This window comes from Vidua macroura, chromosome 8 (assembly GCF_024509145.1).
Source record: "Vidua macroura isolate BioBank_ID:100142 chromosome 8, ASM2450914v1, whole genome shotgun sequence".
Lineage (NCBI taxonomy): Eukaryota > Metazoa > Chordata > Aves > Passeriformes > Viduidae > Vidua > Vidua macroura.
In genome coordinates this window covers 9,153,518-9,167,125 of record NC_071578.1, presented here as the reverse complement: position 1 = coordinate 9,167,125, position 13,608 = coordinate 9,153,518, and the positions used below count along the sequence as shown (strand labels likewise).

The 13,608-nt window shown below is 37.0% G+C and overlaps 1 protein-coding gene across 4 annotated transcripts in view; it reads left to right on the top strand.

Moving 5' to 3' along the window:
• VTI1A (vesicle transport through interaction with t-SNAREs 1A) overlaps window positions 1-13,608 on the top strand; it is a 258,051-nt gene that overhangs the window by 157,541 nt on the left and 86,902 nt on the right. For 2 of the 4 annotated variants that reach the window (XM_053984455.1, XM_053984454.1), the window contains one exon: window positions 2,876-2,937. In XM_053984455.1, the coding sequence (XP_053840430.1) occupies window positions 2,876-2,937 (62 nt within the window). Of the gene's footprint in view, window positions 1-2,875; window positions 2,949-13,608 lie in introns of all 4 variants that reach the window. The other 2 variants (XM_053984457.1, XM_053984456.1) reach the window with 1 other exon arrangement.

The window sequence follows — 13,608 nt, the reverse complement described above, 5'->3', positions numbered from 1 at the left end:
GATTTTGAAAGACCAGAACAGAGGGTGCTTTATCAATGCATAATAGCTGTACATTAAATACATGGAGTTATTATCTTATCAACCAAGGAATAAACTTGTCTTCTGGAATGAAATTGTCACCGTGAGTATGATGGTCAGCTTTAACAGTTCAATGTTGAGAAAATCAGAAAAGTTATTTTTTATAAGTTAATGTCTCTGTGGTTTGGTTAAATTTACATATATGACTTTTCCTGTCTGTAGAGTAAAACTCGTATTTTCTTCTGAAGACAAAGAGAAGGAATAAAAGCTCTGCTACAAGTCAAATAGGTTAACTGGATTATACAGGACATTAAAAGATGTAACATTTTTTAGGAAAACCTCAAAATTTGTCTAAGACAGACAAGATATCAATGTCAGCATCTTGTTCATCTTCCTGTTTTCTCATTATTATTCTTAATATTATCTTTAAACACCATATAGATTTGCCATTGCTAATATCAAAGCCTGTTTCAAAATGTTTTCACTACATCAGGTCTATGAAACACGCGCTGTTTAAGAGGTTCACTCACATTCCACCAGTTCCATTCCACACTTCTGTGGTGTGCTGGTATTGGTAAAGAGATGGTGGAAGAACTGCAATCAGATAATCCAGTTTTAAATAAAAACAAACTTACAGTTTGAAACTCTTCATGTGGGTTTTTTTTTTTTTCTGCCAGAGCAGGAAGAAAAGGTGTTTTCTTAGCATTCTCTTGGGAGGTAGCTAGAGATCTTCCAACTATGTGTGTACATGTTTGTTTCTTTTTTAATGTTTCTTTTGCTTATTTTCTGGGTTTTTTATTACTGTAAAAACATGAGGCCATCTTGCTTAGAGGAGTTTGTCAAAGCCTTAAGATTCAGCTTCCCCTTCCTAACTATCAGCACTGATTCTAGCTGTCAGGTAGAATCCTGCAGCAAGACAGGAAAGTTAGGATCAAACATATAATGGTAAAAAGGAGAGCGCTACTTTTCTGTGAAAGGGAGGAGAAGCCCCAAGTGTTAAATGCATCTTTATGAATAATAAAAGACCAATGTAAAGCATACATTTGTACTTCAGATTCCCTTCTAGCATAGATAAGAACTTGGCTTTTTAATGAGCCTTTTAAAAATTATTGTGACGTTTTTTCTGCTGTTACTTGTGTCAAACCGGGCTAAACTGCTTTTCTGGAGCTTGAATTGTCTAGATGAATCAGGAAAAAATGAGGGAATGGCCTCCCTGGAATATAATACTCATCTTTGTTCCATCATAACACATAATTACAGAGATCTGAGAGTTAGTTCAAGCCTTCCCACTGAATATGATATTGTTAAGAGCAAGACTTGATTGGTGTTATCCAGTCCCAGCTTCTACCTGGTATTTTCTTAATAGCTTTTAGAAGAATAAGGAGGAAATTTATGCAAAAAGGTTATGTGACACTGATTGTCACATCACCTACTGATTTCAGTAATAGGCATTAAATCTGGCAGCAAATATTTACAGTATTGTGCTCCAGAATAGAGACTGGGTTTAATATTGCTGCTGTTCAAATATTCAAGATATAATAGTGGTTTGTTATAGTGAAGGTGATTTGTTGTTGGAAGACTGCCACTCTCCTTGGCAGTGTTACTGTTTTGATGGATTTGTAACACAGGATGCATTTTGTCTACTACAACAAAGTTTTTCAGTAAGAAGTCAATGACTCAGGTAATCCTTTCAATCTGATTTGATAACAAAGAGGTAAATATTCAGCTTTCACAAGGAGAAGAATGTTTTTATGTATGTACACACAGCTGTGTTTTGGGGCATGTTAGAAACAGTGGTCCCTGCTATTTCATAACTGAAATAGTCATGACCATTACATTATCTTTTTACAGTAGATTTTGATGTCCCGCTGGTTCCAAGATGTCTAAAATGTCAAAAGATGTCTCTCTTCTAGCTGCCAGTGGCAAAAGATGCGATAGGAAAGTAACTTCATTCTTCCTATAATATTTTAGTTTCTAGATTTCCTTTTGTGGGACACTAATAAACAGAAAGAAAGGGGAGGGGACATTTTAATCCCTTTTTAAAAGCAATAGAAATAAACATGAAGTTAATTTGCTTCATAACTTTTCATCTACTCTATTTCATTTTTTACCTATTTTGCAATATGTTTGAGAGCTGTAGAACAAGACAGCTGATTAGGTGTAGCTGTAAACTGTAGGTTTCCTTTGTCCTAATAAACGACAAAAATGGTTGTTTCAGCGAGTGAGAGTTTCTTACATGAAAAAAACCCACCATATATGTTGTACAGCTGTTCCTTCTGGACATGTATATATACTATTCACAAAGCATTTGAGCACCCAGGCCAGAGGTGGCTGCTGTAAGGTCAGTACAAGTTTTGTATTTAAGGGGCAGTATAGACATATTTATTTGACACAGAATTCCTAAAGTGATATATTTTGTATTTGTTTCTTTCTTTAAACTGCAGTCTTTGAAAAACAGTGAAAGAAAGATATGTCTTTCTTTTCATAAAGCATCAGGAACATGGCTGTCTCTTCATCCCTTGATCCTTTCACTAGTGTACACAACAATACACATACACGTGGGACTTATGGATTCCAATGTATAGAGCTTCTACCTGCAGCTCTTTATTTGTAAAGCTTTTGCTCTTTATACTGACTCACCTTTGTTGCCTCAATTACTTCCCTTGCCTGGGTTTCATATTTATGTAAGTGAAAACAAGACAAGGTATTTTAACATTTCAGAGCTTTGGTGGCTTTACAAGCTTGTTGTGTGCTAAACCTGAAGCTAACTGACTCAGATGACTGTAGAAACCCCTGTCCTTTGTACAGAATGGGCTACGTGTGCCTTTTACCTTTAACAGGACTCTTTTCTCCCCAGCTTAGAGAAACAGATGCAAACCTGGGGAAGAGTTCCAGGATTTTGACGGGAATGTTGCGAAGGTAAGGCCAAGGTAGGGACATTTCTGCTCTTTCTTTTCTTCTTCTCTCCCTCTGTGCCTTTATTTTCAATTTTACTTCAATCTCAACATTTTGCTGGTGTACCGACTTTTTTTTACCCAGGCTGCTGTGTAGAATGTCTTAGGATAATAGAAGGCTTTGTTATGCCTATGGAGAGAGTTTTCTGAACCTGAAGGATAGCCCTTGTGTAATGATTTCTCATCTTTGTTTCTTTGTATTTGTTTGGGGGGGGTTTGGATGTGTGTTCTAAAATTAAGATTTTTTGATGATGATTTTCTGTGTTTCCTATTCTTGAGTGATTTCTGTGTTTTGAGGGGTGTTTTTGCTGTTAAAATGAGAAAGTTGGTAAATATTTTGGGGCAGCATAAATTTATGTGCAGAGAAAAGGTTAAAATTATCAATTCTGCCTAAATAGATAGGGCAGACACACTGTAAACCCTTGTGGTTTTAGCATGGTTTTTCCACACTTTCAATGTTATGAAAATTGTCCCTGGGATCAAAACGAGGTGATATGAAAAGGAAAATTGTGCAATGTCCTAAAACTCTATGTGGGACTGAAGGGAGGGAGTTATCCACTGATTATTTCTCCCCTTAAATTTGCATCAGTGCATATTCAGACAGATTTTTTTTGAATTAGAGGCACCTCTAGATATGTGTTCTTTACCCAGTGAAACAGCACCTGAGCTTCTCTGTGATGTCTATATTTCTGTACATATTCAGTTTCCTAAAGAAGAAAAGCATCCCTCTAATAAGCAGTGCTGGGTGCTAAGAAAGCACAGTTTTAAAGGAGTTTAGTGCATCCTCTGAAGAGTTCAGTCTGAAATTACCCTTGCCACAGGCTTTTATGTTGTGTGTTTGCTTAGTGCGCTTTGCTTATAAAAAAAAAAAAAAAAAAAAGAAAAAAAAGAGGAGAAAAATTTAGCAGAGTTGTTGTTGATTTGTCACTTGGCTTAGGAAATGTGAAAACTGGAATTTTATAAGTTGTTCTTTAGCACAAGCTTTACTTCTGCATAAGTCTCCTCAGAAAAATACCTTTGTTAGTTACTTGTATGCTAAATTGACAAAGGTTAAAGTGACTGAACCTGATGCCTTCATTCCACAGATTTCTTACAATTCCACCTCTAAAATGTAACATACAAAATTCTCTGATTAAGAGTAATATGTAAATGACACAAGCTAAATTCAAAATCCATGGAGGAAGGAAGTGGCAATTGAAAGGGATGGTTCAGTGACTGTAGACAATCAAAATAAACTATAAAAAAAATGAAGGAAAAGAAAAGACACCAACCAAACCCAAGTCTCCCACGGAAGGGCTCTGCGACATGAGCTGTAACGAATATTCTGCATATGTCTCCATTTTGTCAAATCTCATTAAAGGGGTTTCTTGCTTTATGTCAATTGAGCTGTCCAAAAATCATTCATCATTTTAGTGTAAAAAAAATCATGCAGTTATTTAAATAATATCATATTAATGTTAAAGTTCAGCTGTCATTTAATAGTATGGCTTAATCAGACATAGCATTTAGGAAAAATAGTTTTTTCGGGCTTTACTTGGCTTTCAGGTTGGCAGATTCAAATAAGGATTTATGGGTTTCTAAACCAATGTATTCTTTCCATGTTTATGCTTGAGGTACCCCAGCCTTTTTTGCAGCACCCTGTAGTCTGTTATTTTCAATAAAATAAAGTATCTCCTCATATTGTGTTTGAATACATTTGCAAGTAATTTGGAGAAGCTGAAACAAAAACATATGCTGTAACCTTTGACTTTGTTTTGTGTTTGGGAATCACAGTTAGGAGTCCTAGTTTATAAGTGTTCCATAAGCCAAATGAAAATATGATCTTTCTGAGATACACTTGGGCTCTTCTTTTCAGACAAAAGGATTATGTAGTTGAACACCATGATGGGATGTTTCTGTGTGTCAGAACGGCACTGGATTTCCTTTTTCTTCAACAAAAATGCTGAGCTGAGTCACCCATCTAGAAGAAAGTCAAGTTAGGATTTAAGCTCAGGTCAGGTAAATGTGCCAAAAGCAGTGCCAGCATAGAAGCTTCTCAGGATGTTGTTTAAAACCACATAATTGATAGACCTACAGTGAATTTAATTTGTTTGTGACTGTTGAGTAGAAGGGTCTAGCATTATCCCAGCCTCAGCATCATCCCAATTTGTTTAGTTGCAAGAATAATCATGAAATACTGACCCCAAGAAATCAGCATGTATTAGATAAATACAACTGTAAGAAATATAATTAGCACAGATTGGCAGTTGTTTCCTAATTTCTGCATACTTCAGTACACACCACACAATGTTTTACATAATTACTGGAACCAATAAAAGAAAACACTGGAGGACCATCTCCACATCAATATTATACAGAAAAGGAAATGTTAAATTGAACATTGCTCAATATAGTGGCTGTTCCCACAATATATATTTGCTGATATGCTTGAAGTCATATGCCATGCTAACGCTCTATGCTTCAAATTAATGCCTAACTCTTTCTAATTTTACTGTCTGGGAAAGGTAAAGCAGCATCTCTTTTAAATCTGGCTGAATATATTAAGAGATCATGTATTTAGATAGCTAAAGGGCTAAATTACTGCCTTTGTATGACCTAAATTCCCTGGCCATGTGTTTGTGCATAAAATGTTCTGGAGATGGGGAGTAAAAGCAGAGACAGGTTTTGTAGGTGGCCATAGCTCACTAAGGAAATCAGTGGCATAATAGGGACAGGTCTTCCTGTCCCAGTTTGCTGCTCCAGCAATAAGGTACCCAGCCTTATGGATTGGAATTTGTTGTCTTACAAGATTTTGGGGGTGTGGGTAAGAGTATTTTTGTAATAAGTTTTTTTAAGTATTCTCACATACAAATGACCTACTATACTTCATGATCTTTTTTTTTTTTCTTTTCTGTAGCAAATACTTAGGTTCTATGAAGCTAACACAGTCCTCTTATGGCATGGCATTACTAGGATCAGGGGGAATGGCTTCAAACTGAGAGTATGTTTAAATTAGATATTAGGAAGAAATTCTTTATTGTGTGTGCAGTGATGGGACATGGGGGTTCAGAAAATTAACTTAGAGTAGAAATTAATTTTTGGATTTAGATGAAGTGCGCAGTTTTTGTCCGTGAGACACTGGAATGGGTTGTCTCAGGTCTCTATCCCTTGGCCTGTACACCAGTGTGAACTGGGAAGTGCACAGTGTGCTAGAAAGAAGTAGAAAAGAATGTGTTCTGGAATATCTTCAGGGTTTTGCCCATATTCTAAGCCAATAGCCTAGAAAAGCTTATAAGAAAAGAATTCGGAAAGTTTCCAAGCCACACATAGCCCAGTGGGAAACAAACAAACCTAAAAGTAACCAGATAAAAATTTCAGTAGATCTGAATCTTTTTTCAATTAGCAGATAAGTTCTGTCTACCCCCTTCAAATTGCGGGAAAATATTTTAGAAGAATGGCTGCTACACTCCAGAACAACTTTTTATCCTATCTGGTTCACCAGGAAATTTTTGTGTTAAAAATACTCTTTTAGTCTTCATATTTCAGTGTTCTGAATTGTTATCAATGATGTTTTGAGAAGCTTATGAACACATCTGCATTTATAAAAGAGACTTTTAAAGTTTGATTCCCAACAGGTCAGAGACAGTACCTCTGTCTGTTAGAAATGAGGCAGTAAGGGTTCAGTTCAGCTCTCAGGTAATAAGTTATGTGACTTCCCAACAGCTGCATGACCAATATGATTGCAGGCAGAAATGGAATGTGAGTTCTGGTGAAGCTTTTTCACTCTTTCCAGGAAAATTCTGGGAGTTCTGCTTCTTGCATCACTGCTAATCAAAATTTGTTCTACTTTTTTGGACCCTGCAGTTAATATTTCACAGAATTGTAGGACAATTTAGGTTGGAAGGGACCCCTAGAGGTCATCTGGTCCAACCTTCTGTTCGAAGCAAGTCTCATTAGAGTAGGTTGCTCAGACTCTACTCCCGTCACATTTCAAACACATACGAGGCTGGAGATACCAATGTCTATCTGAGCAATCTGTTCCAGTAGCAGCTGAAATAAGCAAATCCTCCAGGTATCTCACTGAAATTTCCCAGCATCCAACTTGTGTCCATTGCCTCTGCTCCTAAGCAGAAGTGATTTTCAGAATTGGCCTTCAGAGTTTGGGCCTGGATTAGAGTTTTTTCTAGCAGTTCTCATAGAACTTCAGCAGTGGTGATGTTGTGGTCATTGGGCTGAGGGGACATTAGGTGTAGGGCAGTTCTTGAAGCAGGGCATGGGGTGCTCTGCCTCTACCCACTGACCTGGGCTGTGGCCATTCAGGAGTGTATGCACAGACTTCTTTATTGCTTTCTCTGGCTCATAGAGATGTGCAAAGTTAAGAATGTCTGTTCTGCCTCCTTGCTTGGCTACAAAGCCCACATTTCCATTTGTTTAGAACAGTAGCAGGGACAGTCATGTCCCTGTGGACACAAACCCAAAGAGTGAGTGTTACCACTGCCTTTTTCCCTATTTTCCTACCAATCTCTGTTTCCATCCCCAAAAGTCCATGACAAAAAACTGATTTTCTTCTGAGCTAAAGCCTGTTTCAGTCATACTTGGCTATGACTGTTGAGTCTCTGCAGTTTTCTGAAGGCAGATCTTTGTATCACTAATCCAGAGTGGGGTTTAACATACAGCTACGTTTGCTTTGTTTTCATGCTAATAGAGGAGTTCCTCTTTCCAGGATATTTGGTCTCAAGCCAAAAGAAGTTTGAGTAGGAGTTGTCTCAGCAACTTTTTTGTACATATATATCTATTTTTACTTCAAGATGTATTTCTACACTGAAAAATGACTGAAACAGTAAATCCTCAAGCAAAATATCGACTCCATGTTGAATATTTACAGCTGCAGCTGTTTACTTCAGTAATTTAGACTTTGATTCAGAAGCATATTTAAGCATATGGTTAACTTAAACCAGAGGAGCAATTCCCTTAACTTGAAGGAGACTGAATAAGGGGGAGAGTAAGTGGCAGAATGATTCTGGTTCATCTCTTGGGGCAACACAGCTTTTATTGTGCTCCTTGCAAATCATGTCCTTAATATTTCTGTTGTTAACTGGAAGCCATAAAATATGCATAGCATATTTTAGTGCTTGTTACTGTCAATATAACTTTTTTTAACATTTTCCTGACTTTTAAGCATTTAATATAGTTACTTGATTCTTATGTTATTGTACATTTGTGTTTTGTTACGCAGCTAACCTTTATCAATTATGAAGTGTTGAACCTTTTCAGAAGGAAACTGATAAGCTCTGTGGTGCTGTTAATCACAATCTAGTCCTTGGATGAGGAACATACTGCTTGTTATTCCAGATTAAACATTGGCATTAATTAGTACCTAGTTGTTCCTCACTTTGTCTCTGACTTTAAAAAGAAACCTTGTTTCTTTGTTGAAGTGATGGACAAAACATCTGGAAAACATAAATGTGTCGTCAGCAAAATTCCCAAGGGTGAGCATTCTTTATCATTAGGAGTCCAACCATAAAACAGGAAATGTACCTCTAGGTCTGAACAGCAAATATTTTAAAATACTATGGGACAATATGGGTTCCCTGTCCTTAGTTTAGGTATGATGTAATCTGATGCATATAAGATGCATATCTTATTTTTAAAAATCAATGTTAAACCATTTTCTAAACCTTACTCATCTTTCTTAGACAGTGTTGTTTCTGTGCCGTTTCCACAATACTTTTGAAAAATCTTGCCCTACTTTCATTCAGTGTTAGAAATACTGTTCAGCTCATGCACCATGGAGGGTGCAGAAGTCTTTTGAGCTGCTATTTAACCACCAGCCATCAGCGTACATGGAGAGTTCCAGGCCACAGGCACTGAATGCCTTAAAAAGGGACCAATTTCAACATTGCAGGCATGTAGCTGGGATTAGTTTAATGCCACCGTAGCCTTTGCAAACCTTCATCTCTAACAACCTAAGTGATACAGAGTTAAGTTTTCTTCAAACCTGGAAGAAAAAAGGAACATCACGATTGATCTTCACATCTAGTAACTTAAATGCATAGGATAAAATAAGTCAGTGTTTTAATCTCCTTGTGCCCAGGCAGCTTTAGAAAGGGATGTCCCTCATTCGGTGAGGTAAGAGCATTTATATGGTAGCATTGTTTTATTTTTCAGATTGTTTGAAAGCTTTATCCACATGTCAGGCTGCCTACACTACATCCATTATGAACAGGGTTCTCAGCATTCTTCAGACCAGATTTCTAATTCTCTTTTTCCATTCCTTTTTGAAGTGTACAATGGTCTTTGTTCTGTCCCCTCCATTCCCTCTTTTCTATCATCTGGAATTGCTATCTCATTTGCTCCCCTTCTGTCTACTCGTGTCCAGCTGAACAGCTGGAAAGAACATTAACACACAGTTGTGTTTCTGCAGGAAAGCAGGATCCCAATGGATAATAATCCTAGCTAGTCCTAGACTGCATATACCAACAATGTAAAGCATCTTGATAGGTTAAGTATTGTGTAACCCTTTGTGGTTGCTTTCTGCACTAGGAATGTTGACTACCATTTAGTAGCTAGAGCCTAAAAAGGTTCACAGTGTCATGAGTGAAACAAAAGGCATTTCACAGCCAGCGTTGTCATGTCTGAAGTACAGCAGGTATCCCATGACATGCTTCCATGAGAAGCCATGTCTTATATCTGCATAAGCAGGGCAGGGCTTTCCTGCAGTATTTGCAAGGAGGTTCCAGTAGGATGAGTTCTCTCTGATGTGATATTCAGGAATAGTGAAGGTAGTGAATGTGTTTTGAATATGGTATTGTTCTTTATGTGAAGAAGAGAAACTGCTAGCAAAAGCTGGCTTTGGTAATTGCTGAAATAATTGGAGACAACTTTTCAGAAATCAATTAAGTCAAACCCTTTAAGGCCAGTAGTTGATTAGGGATCATGATCTTGACACTACTCACACTATAACTGAAAGAACAGTATAGGTTGAATTTTACACATTCCATTTACTGCGGAGTATTTAAGCCATAAATTCCTGAAACATTTTCTGAACACAAGGTACACATGATATCTTGCCACTGGGTCACTTCATTTTAATCCATATATTTACTAAAGGAAATAGAACCACCTTGGAAATTATTTCAGAAAAGTTCATCCCTTTGTGTTAGGGCAGGATTGACTGACCTATTTTAATCCTGACAGATATTTGTTTGGCCTGTTCTCTACTGATCAACATTCCCCATTTCTACAGTCAGATATTTTCAAATTTTCCATAATGTTTAGACCAAATCTTTTTTCCTGGGTAGACAGTATAGTTTTATGTGCTGGTGCATGTGAGACGATTTCTGGTGACTTGTGCTGTGGAAAGAAATTTCTGCTCAGCTTTTCAAGAATTAGAGAACATAAGTAAGAGTGTACAGAATTAAATTACAGTTTCAAGTTTTTATCAAGCCAAGCCCTTTGATGGGATACAGGAATGTAAAAATAGAAGAGTTGAATCTTTGTTCTAATAGGCAAATCCTGGAAGCTCAGTCTTTCCAAAGAGTAGCTTCATGTGTAGATGTCCTGGAGCTTTGCAAATAGAGACACCAAAATTAAATCATTCTTATAAAGTTGCATATATGGACTAAAACTAGATTGTATACTACGCTGACTGAGAGAAACATTTGTAAGTCAAAATTAAAAAAGACTGAGATTTAACTTTTTTTGGTAGCACTTCTAAACACTTTAAGAAAAAGACAATAATTGCGTCAAACAAACATGATTTTAACTCATTTCCCCCACCCTTGCCCATAGACACACCAGTATTTTGGACAGAGATAGTGTTTGAAAACAAATGGAGGAATGCAAATTTATTTGCCTCATCTTCTGTCAGGTAAAAAAGCTCCTTTGTGCCTTCTGAATATGATTTCCATGGCACTTGGCACTTTTCTTGCTACACTTGATTGCAATTGTTGACTTCTAATAAAAGCAAAGTTAATTTTGTTTTCCAGCATGATTCTGATTGCACACTAAGAACTTTAAGAAAACAATGAAGTCATCAAACTGGTATAAAACTGCTGTGATAGCAGAATCTTGTCCTTATTAGCTAATCTTTTAGACTAGATCATTTTCAGTCTAGTTCTAGTAGCAGGTCGGACTTCTGGCTAATAAGAGATTAAGTGACCAACAACTGGGAAAAGGACAACTCAGCTGAGTACAATTTGTGTTCAAGTCAATCACTGATGTTCTGCCTCAAAACCCAGGACCTGAACCTGCAAGTCATAGCTGTGTGAGTAGTTTGTTCATCTGTAGCCCTAATGTTGAACAAGGAACTCTTTTAGTTTGAGCAAAGCTTGGTTGGGGTGGGGAAGGTGGTGTTTTGTAGTTGCTGTTGCTGTTATTATTGAAGTTTTACAAAGAAGGCCATAAATTATGACTTTGGGGTATCACTCAGAGTTTGTTACAGTTAAATTAGTGCTGCTGTGGGATAATACCAAAACTTAGGAAGAATTTATATCCCTGGTAGCATGTAATATGTTGTATTGGACCTTTAAAGCTCTGCAGAAGAAATGTTCACACATCATTAACCTGCTGAGCAGCCCTCAGAATTGAAAAGTCATGAATGAGAAAGTGTGGCCATACAGTGAGAGATTGTTTAGTCGACTTCGTGATAGGAAGGATGAAAATTTCCTAATTCTGACTGGCTCTTTAACTAATATAGAAGATCTAACCCAAGCCATTCTATGGTTCTCTGACTTGAATCTATTCAAGAAGGCAAAGAAAAGTCAGTGTGGAAATTGAGAAAAATGAGAAAGACAGAGAAAAACTATTTTACCATACGTACTGGTATGTTCTCTGCAACATTTGTGAAGCTCTGAAATAGTTTGTGCAGGATCTCACTGTGTAGCATTTATTACCTTAGAGCTCTTGTTTAGCTTGGAATTTGCTATATTAATCAAAGTGTAACCCAGAAGTTTTTTGTAACATCTGTGAGTTAGAGCAAAGTCTTCATATTTTCTTTTACTTATTTAGATCTACTGATAGTTTAAGATTGCAACACTAATTTTTTCCTTGAAGAAAAAATTGCATCTTAAAATTATTTTTGCACCAACTCTCCACCTTCCTCCTGATAAAAATGCTTGTGCAAGTAAAAAAAAAAAAAAAAAAAACCACTGTTGTTTCTCTGACATGCTTATCATGGCCGCAAATAACGTATTTAAATAGGGAATTGTTTGAGAAACATGATTCCTAGTGTGTCCAATCTTGCCTGGATGTTGGGAAGCATATGGTCTACTTTATCCATGCCAAGAAACTTGCTACTTTCTGTCACCAGTGTATTTTTCAAATGCAGTTTTCAGCATGAATGGCACACACGTGTTGATTGTGAAGGTAGCATTCTTTCAGTACAGCCTTAAGCTAATTACTCTTAGTGGCAGTGGGGCTTTGTAGCTCATTTGTGAACAGCTATTTATGCTACTACACCAGTACAAAGCAATGTTTCACATTACCAGTTTACCAGACTATTACACCATTGTGTTTTAATCCACTGTAGGTGGATGGAGAATATGAGCCATCTGTTTTATTTAATGATATAATCAGTAAACAATATATGCACTTTACACATTTGGTCATTAAAGATGCCCATATTGTTGGACCCTGTATTTACATTGTAAATTGGTGTATTCACACATCGGCTTGTTCTGGTGTCAAAGGCTTGCTGTGTTCATAAGCTGGTACAAAGCAAGCTCAGTAACTGCTCAAACCCAGTGCAGGTGGTCGAGCTAGTTGCCACACAGATCAAAAGTCAAACAACTGTGAATCTTCCTTTGAAAAGGCATTTAGAGAGACAAGGCTGGTCTTATCTTCACAAACAAGAAAGAGTTATAGATATACATCATGAAGTTATGAGAACAAAAGGGGGTTTTATAATCACTCTGCGTCAGAAAATCCAGTACTGCAGACTTTTGTGAAGACATCTTTGAAATATAAAGAACATCTTATTTTCCTGGACAAAATTTAAAGGACTGAGTCTGAATTATTAAATATGAGATAGTTCAGTCATTTCAAAACTTTGGAGACAAGAAGTTGCTTTCTCTTACAGTTGATTTAATTTAATTTTCAGCAATGCTTAAGCAGAATGAAACAGACAGCAATCGCAAAGCCCAATCTTATTCAAGGGACAGAGGTGAATGGGTGTATTTGTGCTAGAAACAAAGGAAATAGGTCGATATTTCAGTTTCCCCAAAGTATCCCTCATAAGCGCCAAAAAATAACCACCAAAATACATTTAAAATTAATTTACAAGTAAAATCTTGCTTGCTGGCACATTTGTAAGGAGGTGAAAGATCACACAGTCCCATATTAAAACAGTAATGTTCATTTTAGTGTTTTACTTAACAACTTGTGCTTAAAATGTCCAGAATTTGAAATCATTACTGGAGGACTCAGTCTCACTTCTCATTGTGTTTTATGAGGAAATAGAATTGGATTTATCACCACTTGAAGGCTTGGCTGGCATTGATGGTAGACAGGGAGGGGAAAGGACTTGTGGAATTTGTATGGCTGAGAGTGAGTTGGCAGGTCCTCATGGCTGGAGGAGTCTTGAGCTTCACACCACAGCTTGGCTTCTGTTCATTTTGGTTTCTGTCCTACATAATGCAGATGAAATCAGAGGCACTAG